At 39.7% G+C, this 17203-nt stretch overlaps 1 protein-coding gene across 3 annotated transcripts in view; it reads left to right on the forward strand.

Moving 5' to 3' along the window:
- LOC133662231 (protein phosphatase 3 catalytic subunit alpha) overlaps positions 1-17203 on the forward strand; it is a 198767-nt gene that overhangs the window by 93724 nt on the left and 87840 nt on the right. For all 3 annotated transcript variants that reach the window (XR_009828078.1, XM_062066044.1, XM_062066045.1), the window contains exon 2: positions 4021-4221. Coding sequence is in view for 2 of the 3 variants with exons in the window: in XM_062066044.1 (XP_061922028.1) it covers positions 4021-4221 (201 nt within the window). In the remaining variant the exon portion in view is untranslated. The remainder of the gene's footprint in view (positions 1-4020; positions 4222-17203) is intronic.

The following is a 17203-nucleotide window of genomic DNA, read 5'->3' on the forward strand; positions in this document are numbered from 1 at the left end:
GCTGTTTGGAATTTTACAAAGTGTTATGTCATATGGCTGCACTGAAAGGGTCGCATTGTGGCGCTGGGGTGTGCCTACCACAGGAAAAGCCTTTGAATAATTTCAGGCCTGAAGCCCCGAAAATAAAACGAATAAGCTGGACCGCTATTATTGCGTCAAAGTGAAGTGTGCCAGTAGGCTGCAGTCAGTAGAGGCTTGAGTTGCACAGCAGGTGCGGTGGGGAGGCCAACTCAGGGATTGGTGTAATTCTATACCAGACGCTGGTTTGCCATTGCCCCAGATACCTGAGCGGAATCAACATGCTCCAAACAGTGCTTAGGCAGAGGCGGAGCGGTGCATTTCAGCACTTTGAAACGCTAAATTTGCAGAGATTGACACACACCTGTTGCATAGTTTAAAAAAAAAAAAAAACTGGTCAGTTGGGAACGCCGCATATCATTTCGCTGAGCAAAGGGTCGCCAGAGTCTGGTTACCGCTGATATCACCTTCGGGAAGGGATAGATGTTACACACTCATAGCCACCAGCTGGCGAGTCTCGGTTTAAAGCGAGACACTCGTTTATCCTTTAAAAACTGAAAGTGAAGCCTCTTCGTTAATGACCTGTTTGAAAGAGCATTTGGAAGTAAAATGCATTTTTGTCTTTGCTGTATTTTGTGCAGCAGTGATTGAATAGTACTAATAGGATAGACTGCAGTTGCATAAGTTCATATACAAGTCACTGTAAAGGAGATAAAAGTGCAATAAATATAAACTTGTAGCAGGGGCTTACCTTAAATAGAAAGAGTGTTAATTGGAAGCAGGCAGTAATTGGAATTTCCGAAATTTGTACGTACTGTAAATTTCAGACTGTAAGCCAGTACCCTTTTCCTACGCTTTATACCCTGCGGTTTATTATTTATGGATTTTTATTTGCTAACGGCCATGATGTTTTGTGTACAACAAGTAGTTTTCATTAAACAAGCAGAGACACTAAAAAGGTGTGTTATTGTTTGTGCTATGGCGCCATCTTATGAATGAGTTCAATCACTGCAGGTGAACGGGGTGAACATCTGTAGTATGTCCTTCCATTTAGTGCTTTGAACCGGAAGTACAAGTGCCGTACAAGTCTTCTACTCGTATGGATTCTACGAGAATCCATACAAGTCATTAAAATACGGATCCTATTTTAATGATGTTGGATCTGTGTTGTTGTTGTTGTTGGGGACAAGTGTTGTAAATTAGCTTTGGCTACAAACACTGTGATGCATGCATCGGATAACTGTTTCAGATGTGTATGTTTTTGTATCTGTCCCTATTTCAAATAAACCTCTATAATAATAAAAAAAAATGTGTCACTCCAAGCAACTTTTTTAAGTTTTACAATATAACTACAACTATTTATACTTAATAAACCGTCCCATGTGTGATGTCTGTAGGAGTGATTTCCTGCGTATTTGTACGTGCTATCGTGATGTAATCAAGCTAGCGTTGTTAGCATTGGCTAATATGCTAACGCATTTACAAAAGTCTGTGTTAGTATTATTAACTTACGATGGCATTATTTTGGTATTGCTTCAGTTTCAGTCTCCTTTGTGACTATACATAGTATAATTTTTCTATAAAATTGTTATAACTATACATCTGCATAACATTGTAGGATTGTTAACATTAACGGAAACAACACACCAGTGTTTTGTCGTCTCCCACCGTGGTTACAGTGAAGCAAAGTGCTAAATACAATGCATCATATTCTGGTACGGCAAAAAGCATGTTCCCTGAGGTAACTCTGGCATCGCACCGCTATTGAGAAGGACTGCTGTAGAGTTATTTAGTCTTTTTAGCTGATTAAAGACCTAGCTTCCGCAGCTAGTGGGTGCATGACAATGACGTCTGTTTTGTTTCATTAGTCGTTTTACTGCCGTGTACAGGCGCCGTTTGGAAACAATAAGGTAGATAAATAAACATTTACAAAACTTTGTGTAAATAACTTATTTCACCACGTACGTGTATGTATGCGTATATATATATATATATATATATATATATATATATATATATATATATATATATATATATATATATATATATATATATATATATATACTGTATATAAGAGATGTCCGATAATATCTGACTGCCGATATTATCGGCCGATAAATGCTTTAAAATGTAATATCGGAAATTATCGGTATCGGTTTCAAAAAGTACAATTTATGACATTTTAAAACGTCGCTGTACGGAGTGGTATTCGGACGTAGGGAGAAGTGCAGAGCGCCAATAAACCTTTAAGGCACTGCCTTTGCGTGCCGGCCCAATCACATAATATCTACGGCTTTTCTTACACACAAGTGAATGCAATCATACTTGGTCAACAGCCATACAGGTCACACTGAGGGTGTCCATATAAACATCTTTAACACTGTTACAAATATATGCCACACTGTGAACCCACACCAAACAAGAATGACAAACACATTTCAGGAGAACATCCGCATTGTAACACAACATAAACACAACAGAACAAATACCCAGAACCCCTTGCAGCACTAACTCTTCCGGGACACTACAATATACACCCCCCCCCCCCAACCCCGCCCACCTCAACCTCCTCATGCTCTCTCAGGGAGAGCATGTCCCAAATTCCAAGCTGCTGTTTTGAGGCGTGTTAAAAAAAATAATGCACTTTGTGACTTCAATAATAAATATGGCAGTGCCATGTTGGCATTTGTTTCCATAACTTGAGTTGATTTATTTTGGAAAACCTTGTTACATTGTTTAATGCATCCAGCGGTGCATCACAACAAAATTAGGCATAATAATGTGTTAATTCCACGACTGTATATATCGGTATCGGTTGATACCGGAATCGGTAATTAAGAGTTGAACAATATCGGAATATCGGATATCGGCAAAAAAGCCATTATCGACCTAATCCAAGTGGACAGCTTGTGTGCGCGGCTCGAGTGATATCTAAGGTTGTCTGTGTCTTCACTAGCTTTTATTTGTTTTATGATTAGTCTTTTTAGTATTTTATTGGATTTATCTTTAGTCTTTTCAATCTTTTTGTGAACGTTTTTGAATGCAGTGTTCAAGCTCACCAAGGTCCGTGGCTTCTGCCGCACCCGGCAGCCGGCTGGGGCCTGTACATCCACACCTGAGGGCTGTTGGTACGGCTCCAAGGCCCACTGTTGTTGCTGCATCCTGGGCCCTGGTCCGTATGGCGTTGTGGCATACTGTTCCGATGAAGTCTGCTTCTGTATGTATGTTGGAAGCCGCCGTGGACCGGGAAACCCAAGGCCAATGGCTGTTGCTGTCCACGTCGTGTCTTTTGGGAGCCGTCAGCTTGTCCATCAAGTTTGAGTAAGAGCGAACGTTTCCCATGACAACCGATGGTAAACATGGTTTAAACCTTTGATTCCTCTCCCGACGCTTAACGCCAGCCCTATAGCCTCGTCTTTTCCTCCGTATCGCCACTCGAGTCTCTGGTTTCACCCACGTGGGCTCCGGTGTGGGAGAGAGCTAGCAACTTTTCTTTGGTGTAAACAATTGAGCCATGGCTAAAAGGCTCCTTGGAAGCAGATTCAATGATCTGGTATCTCTTCCCCGAGGCCAGAGGTGCAAACATGTGGTAGCCTGGGTGTGTTGTATGTTGTGTTGGGCTTTCAAGGTGAGATATACCTTATTTTATACCAAAATCTTGTCTGACTCCAATAAACTAAAAAGTGTTGTTCTTAAAAGGTTGCTTACAGCCAATTATAGTCAATGTATTCTGACCTCATGCTAATCAGCTGTCATTTGCTTTTGCAGACTCGATAGTGATATGTGCAACTATCAGAGATTCTGGGTTTAGTTGAATTAAGACAATGATTGGAGCATTTACGGTAGTTTATATTGAAAACTGAGTAGGGCTCTAATAATCTTTGTAATTTTGTTTCGAGTTTGATGTACTGTTCCTGCTGGTTGTCACTATCCTTTCTTTGTAATATGTTGCTGTGGATAATAATGACTTTCTTTAAACATTGTCTTTTTTCCCCACCCCAGCCGTCCCCTTCCCGCCTAGTCACCGCCTGACAGCTAAGGAGGTGTTCGACAGCGAGGGCAAGCCCAAGGTGGATGTGCTGAAGGCCCACCTGACCAAGGAGGGGCGCGTGGATGAGACGGTGGCGCTCAGGCTAATTGGGGAGGGAGCAGCCATTCTTCGCGCGGAGAAGAACCTGCTGGACATTGAGGCTCCAGTGACAGGTCAGTTTGTTCTTCTATTGTCTTTGAGGACAATAGCCAACTGTAAAAAAAAATTAAATTAACAAACAAACACTATAGGGTTGCAACGATTAATCTATGAAATGTATTCATTTGATTTGGAAAAGGCTTTGATTCATATTGTGCTTCTTTGTTTAATGAGTGTAACTAATACAAACCCCGTTTCCATATGAGTTGGGAAATTGTGTTAGATGTAAATATAAACGGAATACAATGATTTGCAAATCCTTTTCAACCCATATTCAGTTGAATGCACTACAAAGACAAGATATTTGATGTTCAAACTCATAAACTTTATTTTTTTTTTGCAAATAATAATTAACTTAGAATTTCATGGCTGCAACACGTGCCAAAGTAGTTGGGAAAGGGCATGTTCACCACTGTGTTACATGGCCTTTCCTTTTAACAACACTCAGTAAACGTTTGGGATCTGAGAAGACACATTTTTTAAGCTTCTCAGTTGGAATTCTTTCCCATTCTTGCTTGATGTACAGCTTAAGTTGTTCAACAGTCCGGGGGTCTCTGTTGTGGTATTTTAGGCTTCATAATGCGCCACACATTTTCAATGGGAGACAGGTCTGGACTAGAGGCAGGCCAGTCTAGTACCCGCACTCTTTTACTATGAAGCCACGTTGATGTAACACGTGGCTTGGCCTTGTCTTGCTAAAATAAGCAGGGGAGTCCATGGTAACGTTGCTTGGATGGCAACATATGTTGCTCCAAAACCTGTATGTACCTTTCAGCATTAATGGTGCCTTCACAGATGTGTAAGTTACCCATGACTTGGGCACTAATACACCCCCATACCATCACAGATGCTGGCTTTTCAACTTTGCGCCTATAACAATCCAGATGGTTCTTTTCCTCTTTGGTCCGAAGGACACGACGTCCACAGTTTCCAAAAACAATTTGAAATGTGGACTCGTCAGACCACAGAACACTTTTCCACTTTGTATCAGTCCATCTTAGATGAGCTCAGGCCCAGCGAAGCCGACGGCGTTTCTGGGTGTTGTTGATAAACGGTTTTCGCCTTGCATAGGAGAGTTTTAACTTGCACTTACAGATGTAGCGACCAACTGTAGTTACTGACAGTGGGTTTCTGAAGTGTTCCTGAGCCCATGTGGTGATATCCTTTACACACTGATGTCGCTTGTTGATGCAGTACAGCCTGAGGGATCGAAGGTCACGGGCTTAGCTGCTTACGTGCAGTGATTTCTCCAGATTCTCTGAACCCTTTGATGATATTACAGACCGTAGATGGTGAAATCCCTAAATTCCTTGCAATAGCTGGTTGAGAAAGGTTTTTCTTAAACTGTTCAACAATTTGCTCACGCATTTGTTGACAAAGTGGTGACCCTCGCCCCATCCTTGTTTGTGAATGACTGAGCATTTCATGGAATCTACTTTCATACCCAATCATGGCACCCACCTGTTCACCTGTGGGATGTTCCAAATAAGTGTTTGATGAGCATTCCTCAACTTTATCAGTATTTATTGCCACCTTTCCCAACTTCTTTGTCACGTGTTGCTGGCATCAAATTGTAAAGTTAATGATTATTTGCAAAAAAAAAAAAATGTTTATCAGTTTGAACATCAAATATGTTGTCTTTATAGCATATTCAAGTGAATATGGGTTGAAAAGGATTTGCAAATCATTGTATTCCTGTGATATTTACATCTAACACAATTTCCCAACTCATATGGAAACGGGGTTTGTACAAAATTATCACATTCGGACCGCATTGAGTACCCGGAACTTTAACTATGCGGACATAGTTTCCGCACGGCCACTGCAATAGAGCGCATATAAGAGCGGTGGTGTGTGGGTGCCATGATCTGTGTGGCGCAGGGATGTAACGGTATTATAAGTCACCCCAAAAAAATGTAAACGCAGGAAATACAAGTAAACTAAAAAGTTACTTGATACATATTCAAGTCATCCTTCTATTTTTTTACCTCTTGTCTCTGGACAAGTTGCCACCTCAATCCTTCACACAGAAAATATATTTGAAGCTAGCGAAGCCAAACATCAGTTTGTGAGGTATTTGCATTTTTAAAAATTATATTGTTATGTTGCTTTTCTAAGAAACCGCATTTTCCAGATTGATATAAAAAATGAGGACTGTAGAGCAGTGGTCCCCAACCTTTTTGTAACTGCTTGAAAATCAACACTTGAAAATTTGTCCCACGGACCAGGGGTGGGGGGGTTTATTTTTGAATTTTTTTTGTCATAAAAAAATACAATCATGTGTGCTTACAGACTGTATCCCTGCAGACTGTATTGATCTATATTGATATATAATGTAGGAACCAGAAATTTTAATAACAGAAAGAAACAACCCTTTTGTGTTATGAGTGTAAATGGGGGAGGGAGGTTTTTTGGGTTGGTGCACTAATTGTAAGTCTATCTTGTGTTTTTTATGTTGATTTAATAAATAAATTAAAAAATATATATATATTTTTTAATGTGTTTTTATTATTTTTAATTCTTGTCCTCGGACCGGTACCGGGCCGCGGACCGGTGGTTGGGGACCACTGCTGTAGAGGACACTGCTTCCCCTATTGTAAAAAGTTGAAAGACACTAAACAACGGGTCGGCAACCCAAAATGTTGAAAAAGCCATATTGGACCAAAAATACAAAAAAAATGTTTTTTAATGAAGGCAACACATGATGTAAGACTTAGACTTAGACTTAGACTTAGACAGACTTTAATGATCCACAAGGGAAATTGTTCAACACAGTAGCTCAGTTACAATGATGGAAAGGACAATGCCGGTATAAATAGACTAATATAACTATAAAAAAATCTAACATTTATACGAATATATACATAATATGTGTACAGAGTAATTTATATACAGATATATTATATTATGTCTATAACATATATACAATATAAACCAATGACCATGTACAATATTACAGTATATACAGTCTATATGACAGCAGCAGCATAACATAGAGAGTAGGTCCAGCAGGAAATAGAAAATAGACATTATAAACAAAGAGAAGTAGCTAACATGTCAGGTGTCAGGTAATAGGCAGATGTCATCTATTGCTGTATGGCGAGTGATTATACAGCTGGATGGAGTGTGGAATGAAGAAGTTCTTGAATCGCACAGTGTGGGAAGGAAGTTGAAGGAGCCTGTTGGAGTATGAACTCCGCTGTCCCTTAATTGTCAGGTGGAGTGGATGGGCAGGATTGTCCAAGATGGCAAGCAGTTTCTATATTAGCTATATTAGCCTACTATCAAAGGCTGACACAAATCTTCGTTGACAGAAATGTTGTATTTTAACTTTTATTCTACACATTTTTGCAACATTGGAAATCATTATTAAAATGGAGGCTTCTCACAGGATGAAATAACTCCTGGAAATGACTGGCTTATAATGGCCAAAGGACCCCAGTAGGGACAAGCGGTAGAAAATGGATGGATGGATAATGGCCAAAGGTATAATAGATGTGTGTGTCCAAGTTTAAGGAGACGGCAGGTTGTCTTCTTCTGATGGATTTATTACAATCTTTGCAAGCTGGGTATTGTTTGCTGTGGTCTGGAACAATATGACACACAAACAACTATCTTAAATGCAGCCAATATTAAACACAGATAGTCTGTCATGAGACATGCAAATATAAGTTAATACCGTGGTAAAATTGTAACGTGAGATTTGATACCGTTACATCTTAAGTGTGGCGGCAAACCTTTATAAACACATGTTAAAAATGCAATTTCAATGTTGATCATGTGCATGTATTAGAAAAAAAGAATGAAGGACTTTAGATGATAAACTATAACCGGGCATATTTCTTGTCTTTGCCATAGCAAGCGCGTAGAACCTTCTGTATAGGTGGACCAGTCTGCACATGTTGCTAATGTAGCTGCTCTCAAGTGCCAATACATAAATGCTAATTCACACCAACCGGGTGAGCCTGGGAGCCCAAACAATTACTACTGATGTACATGCCTTTCTTCCTGGTCAAGTGCTGCCCGTCCTTCATTAGACTTTATGATGAAGCTTCTTTGATGTTTTGTGAGACCGCCTCTATGACAACAACTCATCAGTCCAAAAAATAAAGACCCTGCATGCATATTCCATAAAACAAGCTAGTTTCCTGCTGCTCAACAACCACACTGTTCCTCTGAGGCTTTTTTCAGGGAGCACAATAGAGCTAAAAATGAAGTGACAGTGCCTCTTATGTAAGGGCTGACCAGAGGCGATGGGATCGGACAAAATGTGATAAGTGACAAATGACTATTTGAAAAATACGATTCCCTGACTTCCTGTTTGAACTTTCTGATTACAATTTGCTTTCTTTCCAATGTAAGCTGCATCAATTGTACTGAACTCTCCAACCTCTTCAGTCTACTTGGTGTGGCTCGCTTCTGATAAAAAAATGTTTTAACATCTAATGGTAAAATTATGTGATATGGACAAAAAATATATATCCCAATATAGGTCATTTTGTAACCCGATAGTGATATATAATCACACTAGTAGTTTTTTTAGGAATTTCCAATCACTTTTTTAAGCTACCGATTCCGATACCAATCATCTATAGGCCCTTTTCTACCAAAAGATCCTGGAACCTGTAGTTCCTGTAACTATAAGGTTCCTGTAGAAGTGTGTGGTTTGTGTTTCCACCGTATTTCACAGTTCAGGGTAGTTTATACAAATCAAGTTGATGACGTATGGAGGAGTAGTTTACTAAATTTCTACACTGATACCTTTGTAAATAGACAATATTACGTCAGTTTTTCGCTCAAGTCTAAGTATATGAAATACAAAATTATAATATAAAGAACGATATGATTTATATAACAAAGTGCAGAGGTGGGTAGTAACGCGCTACATTTATTCCGTTACATCTACTTGAGTAACTTTTGGGATAAATTGTACTTCTAAGAGTAGTTTTAAAGGCCTACTGAAACCCACTACTACCGACCACGCAGTCTGATAGTTTATATATCAATGATGAAATCTTAACATTGCAACACATGCCAATACGGCCGGGTTAACTTATAAAGTGCAATTTTAAATTTGCCGCTAAACTTCCGGTTCGAAACGCCTCTGAGGATGACGTATGCGCGTGACGTAGCCCGGGGAACACGGGTATGGCTTCCACATTGAAGCCAATACGAAATAGCTGTTTTCATCTCATTCTGGATGTATTCTGGACATCTGTGTTGGTGAATCTGTTGCAATTATGTTTATTTATTATTATTAGCCTTTATTTAACCAGGTAAAATCCCATTGAGATCAAAGATCTCTTTTCCAAGGGAGACCTGGCCAAGAGGGCATCAGCAAGGTTACATTAAAAACAGTAAACAAATACATAAAACATCACATTTACGACATTAAAACTTGCTCACATAACACATGTGCATACAGACAAGGTAGACTGCAGTCCTTTTACAGAAGCTTTAAACTCATTCAACGTAACAAGGGTTTGAAGTTTAATATTCGATGTTCATTGCATTATGGAGAAAGAAGCTGAGCAAGCAAAGAAGAAAGTTCTCGGTGCAAAGCGGACGTATTTTGCGAAGGAAGTCAGCAGCAACACAACACAGCCGGTGTTTCATTGTTTACATTCCCGAAAGATGCAGTCAAGATCGAAGAACTCGGATAACAGAGACTCTAACCAGGAGGACTTTTGACTTCGATACACAGACGCCTGTAGAGAACTGGGACAACACAGACTCTTACCAGGATTACTTTGATTTGGATGACAAAGACGCAGACGTGCTACCGTGAGTATGCAGCTTTGGCTTCTAAACATTTGATCGCTTGACCGTATGTGCGCAACTTTTTTTTGCGTATGTACGTAACTTTTTTAAAATATATAAGCTTTATGAACCTTGGGTTAGGTGAACGGTCTTTTGGGCTGAGGGATTGTGTGTGTTGATCAGGTGTTTGAATTGTATTGGCGTGTTCTATGGAGCTAGGAGCTAGCATAACAAACACGTAGGTGTTTTTATGCAGGATTAATTTGTGGCATATTAAATATAAGCCTGGTTGTGTTGTGGCTAATAGAGTATATATATGTCTTGTGTTTATTTACTGTTTTAGTCATTCCCAGCTGAATATCAGGTACCGTGAGTAGCAGCTGCGCTTCCAAACATTTGATCGCTTGCCAGTACGTGCGCGTTACGTACGTTACTTTGTTTAAATATATAAGCTTTATGAACCTTGGGTTAGGTGAACGGTCTTTTGGGCTGAGTGATTGTGAGTGTTGTGCAGGTGTTTAAATTGGATTGGCGGCTTATATGGAGCTAGGAGCTAGCATAACAAACACTGAAGTGTTTTTATGCAGGATTAATTTGTGGCATATTAAATATAAGCCCGGTTGTGTTGTGGCTAATAGAGTATATATATGTCTTGTGTTTATTTACTGCTGTAGTCATTCCCAGCTGAATATCAGATCACCCCCGGCTCTCACAGCATCTTCCCTATCTGAATCGCCTCCACTCCCCACTAGTCCTTCACTTGCACTTTACTCATCCACAGATCTTTCATCCTCGCTCAAATTAATGGGGAAATTGTCGCTTTCTCGGTCAGAATCTCTCTCACTTCATGCGGCCATCATTGTAAACAATAGGGAACTTTGCGTATATGTTCAATTGACTACGTCACGCTACTTCCGGTAGGGGCAAGCCTTTTTTTTTATCAGATACCAAAAGTTGCGATCTTTATCGTCGTTGTTCTATACTAAATCCTTTCAGCAAAAATATGGCAATATCGCGAAATGATCAAGTATGACACACAGAATAGATCTGCTATCCCCGTTTAAATAAAAAAATTTAATTTCAGTAGGCCTTTAATGCAACATACTTTTACTTTTACTTGAGTATATTTATAGAGAAGAAACGCTACTTTTACTCCGCTCCATTTATCTACATTCAGCTCGCTACTCGCTACTGATTTTTATCGATCTGTTTATGCACGCTTTGTTTGTTTTGGTTTGTCAGACAGACCTTCAAAGTAGGATCTATCGCATGCCTGCGTTTCACCAATCAAACACAGTCACTGGTGACATTTGACTCCGTTTCACCAATCAAATGCAGTCACTGGTGACGTTTGACTCCGTTTCACCAATCAAATACAGTCACTGGTGACATTTGACTCCGTTTCACCAATCAAATGCAGTCACTGGTGACGTTTGACTCCGTTTCACCAATCAAACAGAGCCAGGCGGTCACATGATTAACTGCACATAAAGTTTCAGCGGCAACAAGCTTAAGCTTACATTAACTCAACGTCAAATTTGAGGAAGCACATTGCGGTAAGTAACATTAGTAGATATTTTGGCTGTCACCGTAGGCTGATGTTAGCTTCCCTGCTATGAATCACTGTCAAATGTACATCGTGTGGGGACATTTATTAACGCACTGCAGCCTCATAGAGAGACAGACAAAGACACACACACACACACACACACACACACGCATGCATAGAAACACCAATCAGAAGTGCACAGTGTGTTCTCAGGTGCAGCCCAAACCTATCAGTTTATGGTTTGCGTAAAGGCTAACTTGTTATTTTCCTTTATAATCTCTGCTTACTCAGCTGGTGCTGTCAAGTTATTGTGGCTCAATCTGCCTTAATTTGTTTTATGTTAATGTATTATTATTTAATATATATTATTGTTTTAGTTGCTTAAGAGATATTCCTGGCTCTGAATTTGCTCATTGCTATGTTTATGTTTTTGTGCATTATTTGTTGCCGTCATCATTAAACGAACAGGTTACTCATCAGTTACTCAGTACTTGAGTAGTTTTTTCACAACATACTTTTTGCTTTTACTCAAGTAAATATTTGTGTGACTACTCCTTACTTTTACTTGAGTAATACATCTCTAAAGTAACAGTACTCTTACTGGAGTACAATTTCTGGCTACTCTACCCACCTCTGACAAAGTGTACCGAATTGTTCCTAAAAAGTCAGGCTTTTGTCCGCAGTGTCCAACAGTCAGACAGTCGTCCTCTCTGTAAATGATGAATACATGAGGATTCCTTATGGTCCATTTCAGCTGTAGTTAACAATATATAAATAATAAATGTCAGTGTTTATCTCATGCCGACAACACAAACACATCGTCTTTAGCGTTAGCTTGTTGGCATTAACATTGTGTTCCCTTGGGTTGAGGCTAATAACTACACAAATGGAGTGTAGTTAATATTTGATGTTATTTACCTCCGTTCCACTCGTGTGCTGCCCCCTTTAGTTCACCATTGTCCATCGAAGTCAGAGTAGTAAGCAAGACCGGCTTCATACTCCCCCATAATTACTTTTAAAAAGAGTCTGTCCACTTCTCGTAGCTTCGCGTAAGGAAATGGAGTTTGTAAAAATAATAAACAACATTAAACTGCATATAGTTTAAAGACTGCAGCTGGATAAATCATTTCAAGATAGTTCCACTGATGAGCGTTTTCCAACACAAAGATGCCCCACAAAAGTTCCTGCATTTTGAAAGCTCCTTTCGTTCTTCTTTTCTTCCGTTGTCAAGTTTCCATCCATCCATTTTCTACCGCTTGTCCATTTTGGGGTCGCGGGGGGTGCTGGAGCCTATCTCAGCTGCATTCGGGCGGAAGGTGGGGTACACCCTGGACAAGCCGCCACCTCATCACAGGTTGTCAAGTTTGTTGTAATACAAATACACGAGTAATAAGAAATAAACAAGTCGCTGTGCATATTCTAATGGCGGTCGTGTATTTGAAAAATACGTTTTAGGAACACCCCCAACTGTGTTCAACCAATCAGCGTTCGACAGCACAGCCCACCCCCAAAAAGGTTGCGGGTACCTTCCAGAAGTCCCACCTAGCAGGCACGAACTCTGAAAGGTTCTTGAAGAACTAAATCTACTCGGGTAGTTTTTGGTGGAAACACAGGGGGAACTTTATTTGGGGACGGCGTGGCGCAGTTGGGAGCGTGGCCGTGCCAGCAACCTGAGGGTTCTTGGTTCGATCCCCATCTTCTACCAACTTTGTCACGTCCGTTGTGTCCTTGAGCAAGACACTTCACCCTTGCTCCTGATGGGTCGTGGTTAGGGCCTTGCATGGCAGCTCCCGCCATCAGTGTGTGAATGGGTGAATGTGGAAATAGTGTCAAAGCGCTTTGAGTACCTTGAAGGTAGAAAAGTGCTATACAAGTATAACCCGTTTACTGTTTACCCAGGTAAATTAGAAAGTTCCTGTGGTGGAAAAGTGCATTACCAATCACATATATTAACAGTTTTTTTTTATGATTTATTATTATTTTCATTTTTATGGTAAGTGCTATCATCTAAAAAATGAACCATAGATTACCCTAATTAAGAGTTGCCACTACTGATTAATCTTTTGACGGTTGTTTTGAATAGTCGACTAATGTCAACGACTAATAAAAAAACAAAACACTTACTTCGTTGGTTCTGACAAATAACGAATTTTGCTGAAAGTCGGCCGGCACGCAACTTTGCGTTGTGGCTTTTTGCATAAAAATTCATTAAAATCGAAAAAATTCAAAGAGGGTTAGAGGTTACTGAAGCTCTTCCTTTGGTTGCTAACTTATGCAGTATGCGGGGAGAGAGTGGAGCAGGTGTCCTCCTATAAATGATAAATAAATGATAAACGGGTTATACTTGTATAGCGCTTTTCTACCTTCAAGGTACTCAAAGCGCTTTGACAGTATTTCCACATTCACCCATTCACACACACATTCACACACTGATGGCGGGAGCTGCCATGCAAGGCGCTAACCAGCACCCATCAGGAGCAAGGATGAAGTGTCTTGCCCAAGGACACAACGGACGTGACTAGGATGGTAGAAGGTGGGGATTGTGCCAGCAACCCTCCGATTGCTGGCACAGCCACTCTACCAACTTCGCCACGCCGTCCCTCTATAAGTACTTGGGTATTTGTTTTGATTCCCAGTTAACTTGGGCCAACCAAGTTTGACTCTGTTTGCTCCCGTATTAACCAGCACCTACAATTTCTAAAGAGGCTCAGGGTCCACGGTGTGGCAAGCAATATCATGATGTTGTTTTATAAGGCAAACATTGAATCTGTCATCCATTATAGCATCTCCACATGGTTTGGAAATCTGTCTGTCAAACTCAAAACCAAACTTCAAAACGTTATCAAGAGGGCTGGTAAAATAATTGGCCTGCAGCCCCCTTGTTCCCTTCAAGAAATATTCGACAAGACCGTGAGGAAGCAGGGTCTTAAAATCACCCTTGACCCATACCACATACTTCATAGTGAAATTGTATTGATGCCAAATGGTAAATGGTACAGAACAGCAACATACAAACTCAACAGGTAATAGATATCCCTTCATCCCACTGGCAATCAAAGCACTTAACAACAGAAAACTACTGTAATAACCGGATGCAATAATAAGGAGTGCAATATTGGGAGGTGTGCAATACGGGGGAGTGTAATGTGTGATCTCATAACTAACTGATATACCTGCGCACTGTTCACTGTCATCACTGTATTATGGGATTAACTGTATGTATGTATGTATGTATGTATGTATGTATGTATGTATGTATGTATGTAAAACGCTGTGTCTTGATGTCCAAGACAAATTTCTCTAAGAGACAATAAAGCTAATTGTTATTATTATTATTATTATTATTCTAATGCATAATTTGTGTTATGAAAAGTGATAGTGGGCCATTCTACACATTTAGGTATTGGTTCAACAGCAATAGTTCCAGGAGCAGTATTGACCATACAAATACTGATACCTATACTACTATTACTAATGAATGATTTTGCTTTTCAATTATTTAATCTCAGTTAAAATCAGGGAAAAAACAAAACAAAGGGCGGTAATTAGGGATGATGTTTGATAAGAAATTATCGAGTTTGAGCCTGTTATCGAATCCTCTTATCGAACCGATTCCTTATCGATTCTCTTATCGAGTCCAGATAGGTGGTTGTATATGGAAAAAAACACACAATATTTGGTTTAACAAAAGCTCAGTTTATTATATAAGAAAACAATTTAATCTAATAAATAAATAAATATTGACTGTTACCCCCCTAAAAAAATAAAATAAATAAATATTGACTGTTGTTACCCAAAGTATCTTAAGTGGGATTTTTTCAGAAAAACAAATATATACAGTAACACAAAAACAACCTGTCTCTGTGATCACTATAGGTGTATAAATAATAATATAGTGTTAAATAAAATCAGTCCCTTGGGCACAAAACTGAAAATAATACAGCTTTCCAAAAAGTGCAATTTTGCTGCTATTTGACATAACTGTTTGTTATGATGCTTTGACATTTTTGCACTTTATTTCTTTATTGAAAGAAAATTCTATGAAGAGAAAAGTTATTTGCAAATGTGGTTACAATGCTAAAAATATGAAAAGTTAAAGCTAAAAAAAGAAATACACTTTGAGTTAACATTATTTCCTTATATGGGGAAAGATGTTATGAGCTAGGGAATATAACAACTACCCTACCCAGCATGCAACGGGAGTGACGAGCATGCGCGGTAGCCCCGAAAAGTGTTGCATATCGTCACCCAGCAGCTAAGAATGAGCACGCTGTGAAAGTAAACGTCAAGAACTCAGCCAACACGCCTCGTCTGCATTATTTATAATTAGACAGACAACACATATACAGTGTGATTTGGTTTTGTTTACAAGGAAAGAAAAACGAAAGTTAAAAAAGGGAGATGTCATATATGTATGTGCTGCGGTTGCTTTAAGAACGTTGTGACAGCTGCCGTAAAGGATGTACGTTGCTAGCCTGGTTGCTATGTTTCCGGTTGGTCGTAAAAGTGTTCGTCATGTGTTTGTACCCTGCTCAAATCTCTCAGTAAAGTTATTCATTGGATTATACCTTTTGTTTTTAACTTTATTACACCTTGGAGCGCTTTTTCCCGTCCATTTTTTCCTGCTTTCGCTATCTGCGCCTAATGACTGAGCTACGTGACGCCATTTATTGTGATGTCCCACGGAGCATTTCTGGTCGGGATGGGATTCGTTCCCAGGGATTCGAATAAAGAACCAACTCTTTTTCTTTACTATAGTGGTCTCGATAACGGGTACCGGTTCTCAAAAAGGGATTCGAGTCCGAGGACTCGGTTCTTTTCTTATCGAACAACCGAGAAAACCGGTTTCGAGTATCAACCCTAGCGGTAATGTAGCAATATTAAAACAATATTTAAACCATTTCCTTATTATTTTTTTATTATATACATTTGTTTGCGCAAAACAAAGTAAATAGTACACAAGAAGTTAACAAAAGCAAAAACTACACTTTTGAACTCTTTTAAATCCTTTGGGGTTTTTCCCCCTCATAGTCCTCTGGTGTCCAATTTGTAAAATGACAAAAATGACAAAAACATATCAATTTAAAGGCCTACTGAAATGCGATTTTCTGATTTAAACGGGGATAGCAGGTCCATTCTATGTGTCATACTTGATCATTTCGCGATATTGCCATATTTTTGCTGAAAAGATTTAGTAGAGAACATCGACGATAAAGTTCGCAACTTTTGGTCGCTGATAAAAAAGCCTTGCCTGTACCGGAAGTAGCAGACGATATGCGCGTGACGTCACGGGTTGTGGAGCTCCTCACATCTGCACATTGTTTACAATCATGGCCACCAGCAGCGAGAGCGATTCGGACCAAGAAAGCGACAATTTCCCCATTAATGTGAGCGAGGATGAAAGATTTGTGGATGAGGAAAGTGAGAGTGAAGGACTAGAGGGCAGTGGAAGCGATTCAGATAGGGAAGATGCTGTGAGAGGCGGGTGGGACCTGATATTCAGCTGGGAATGACTAAAACAGTAAATAAACACAATACATATATATACTCTATTAGCCACAACACAATTAGGCTTATATTTAATATGCCACAAATTAATCCGCATAACAAACACCTCCCCCCCCCCCCCTCCTTATAACCCGCCAATACAACTCAAACACCTGCACAACACACTCAATCCCACAGCC

Source organism: Entelurus aequoreus, linkage group LG12 (assembly GCF_033978785.1).
Source record: "Entelurus aequoreus isolate RoL-2023_Sb linkage group LG12, RoL_Eaeq_v1.1, whole genome shotgun sequence".
NCBI classification, from domain to species: Eukaryota; Metazoa; Chordata; class Actinopteri; order Syngnathiformes; family Syngnathidae; genus Entelurus; species Entelurus aequoreus.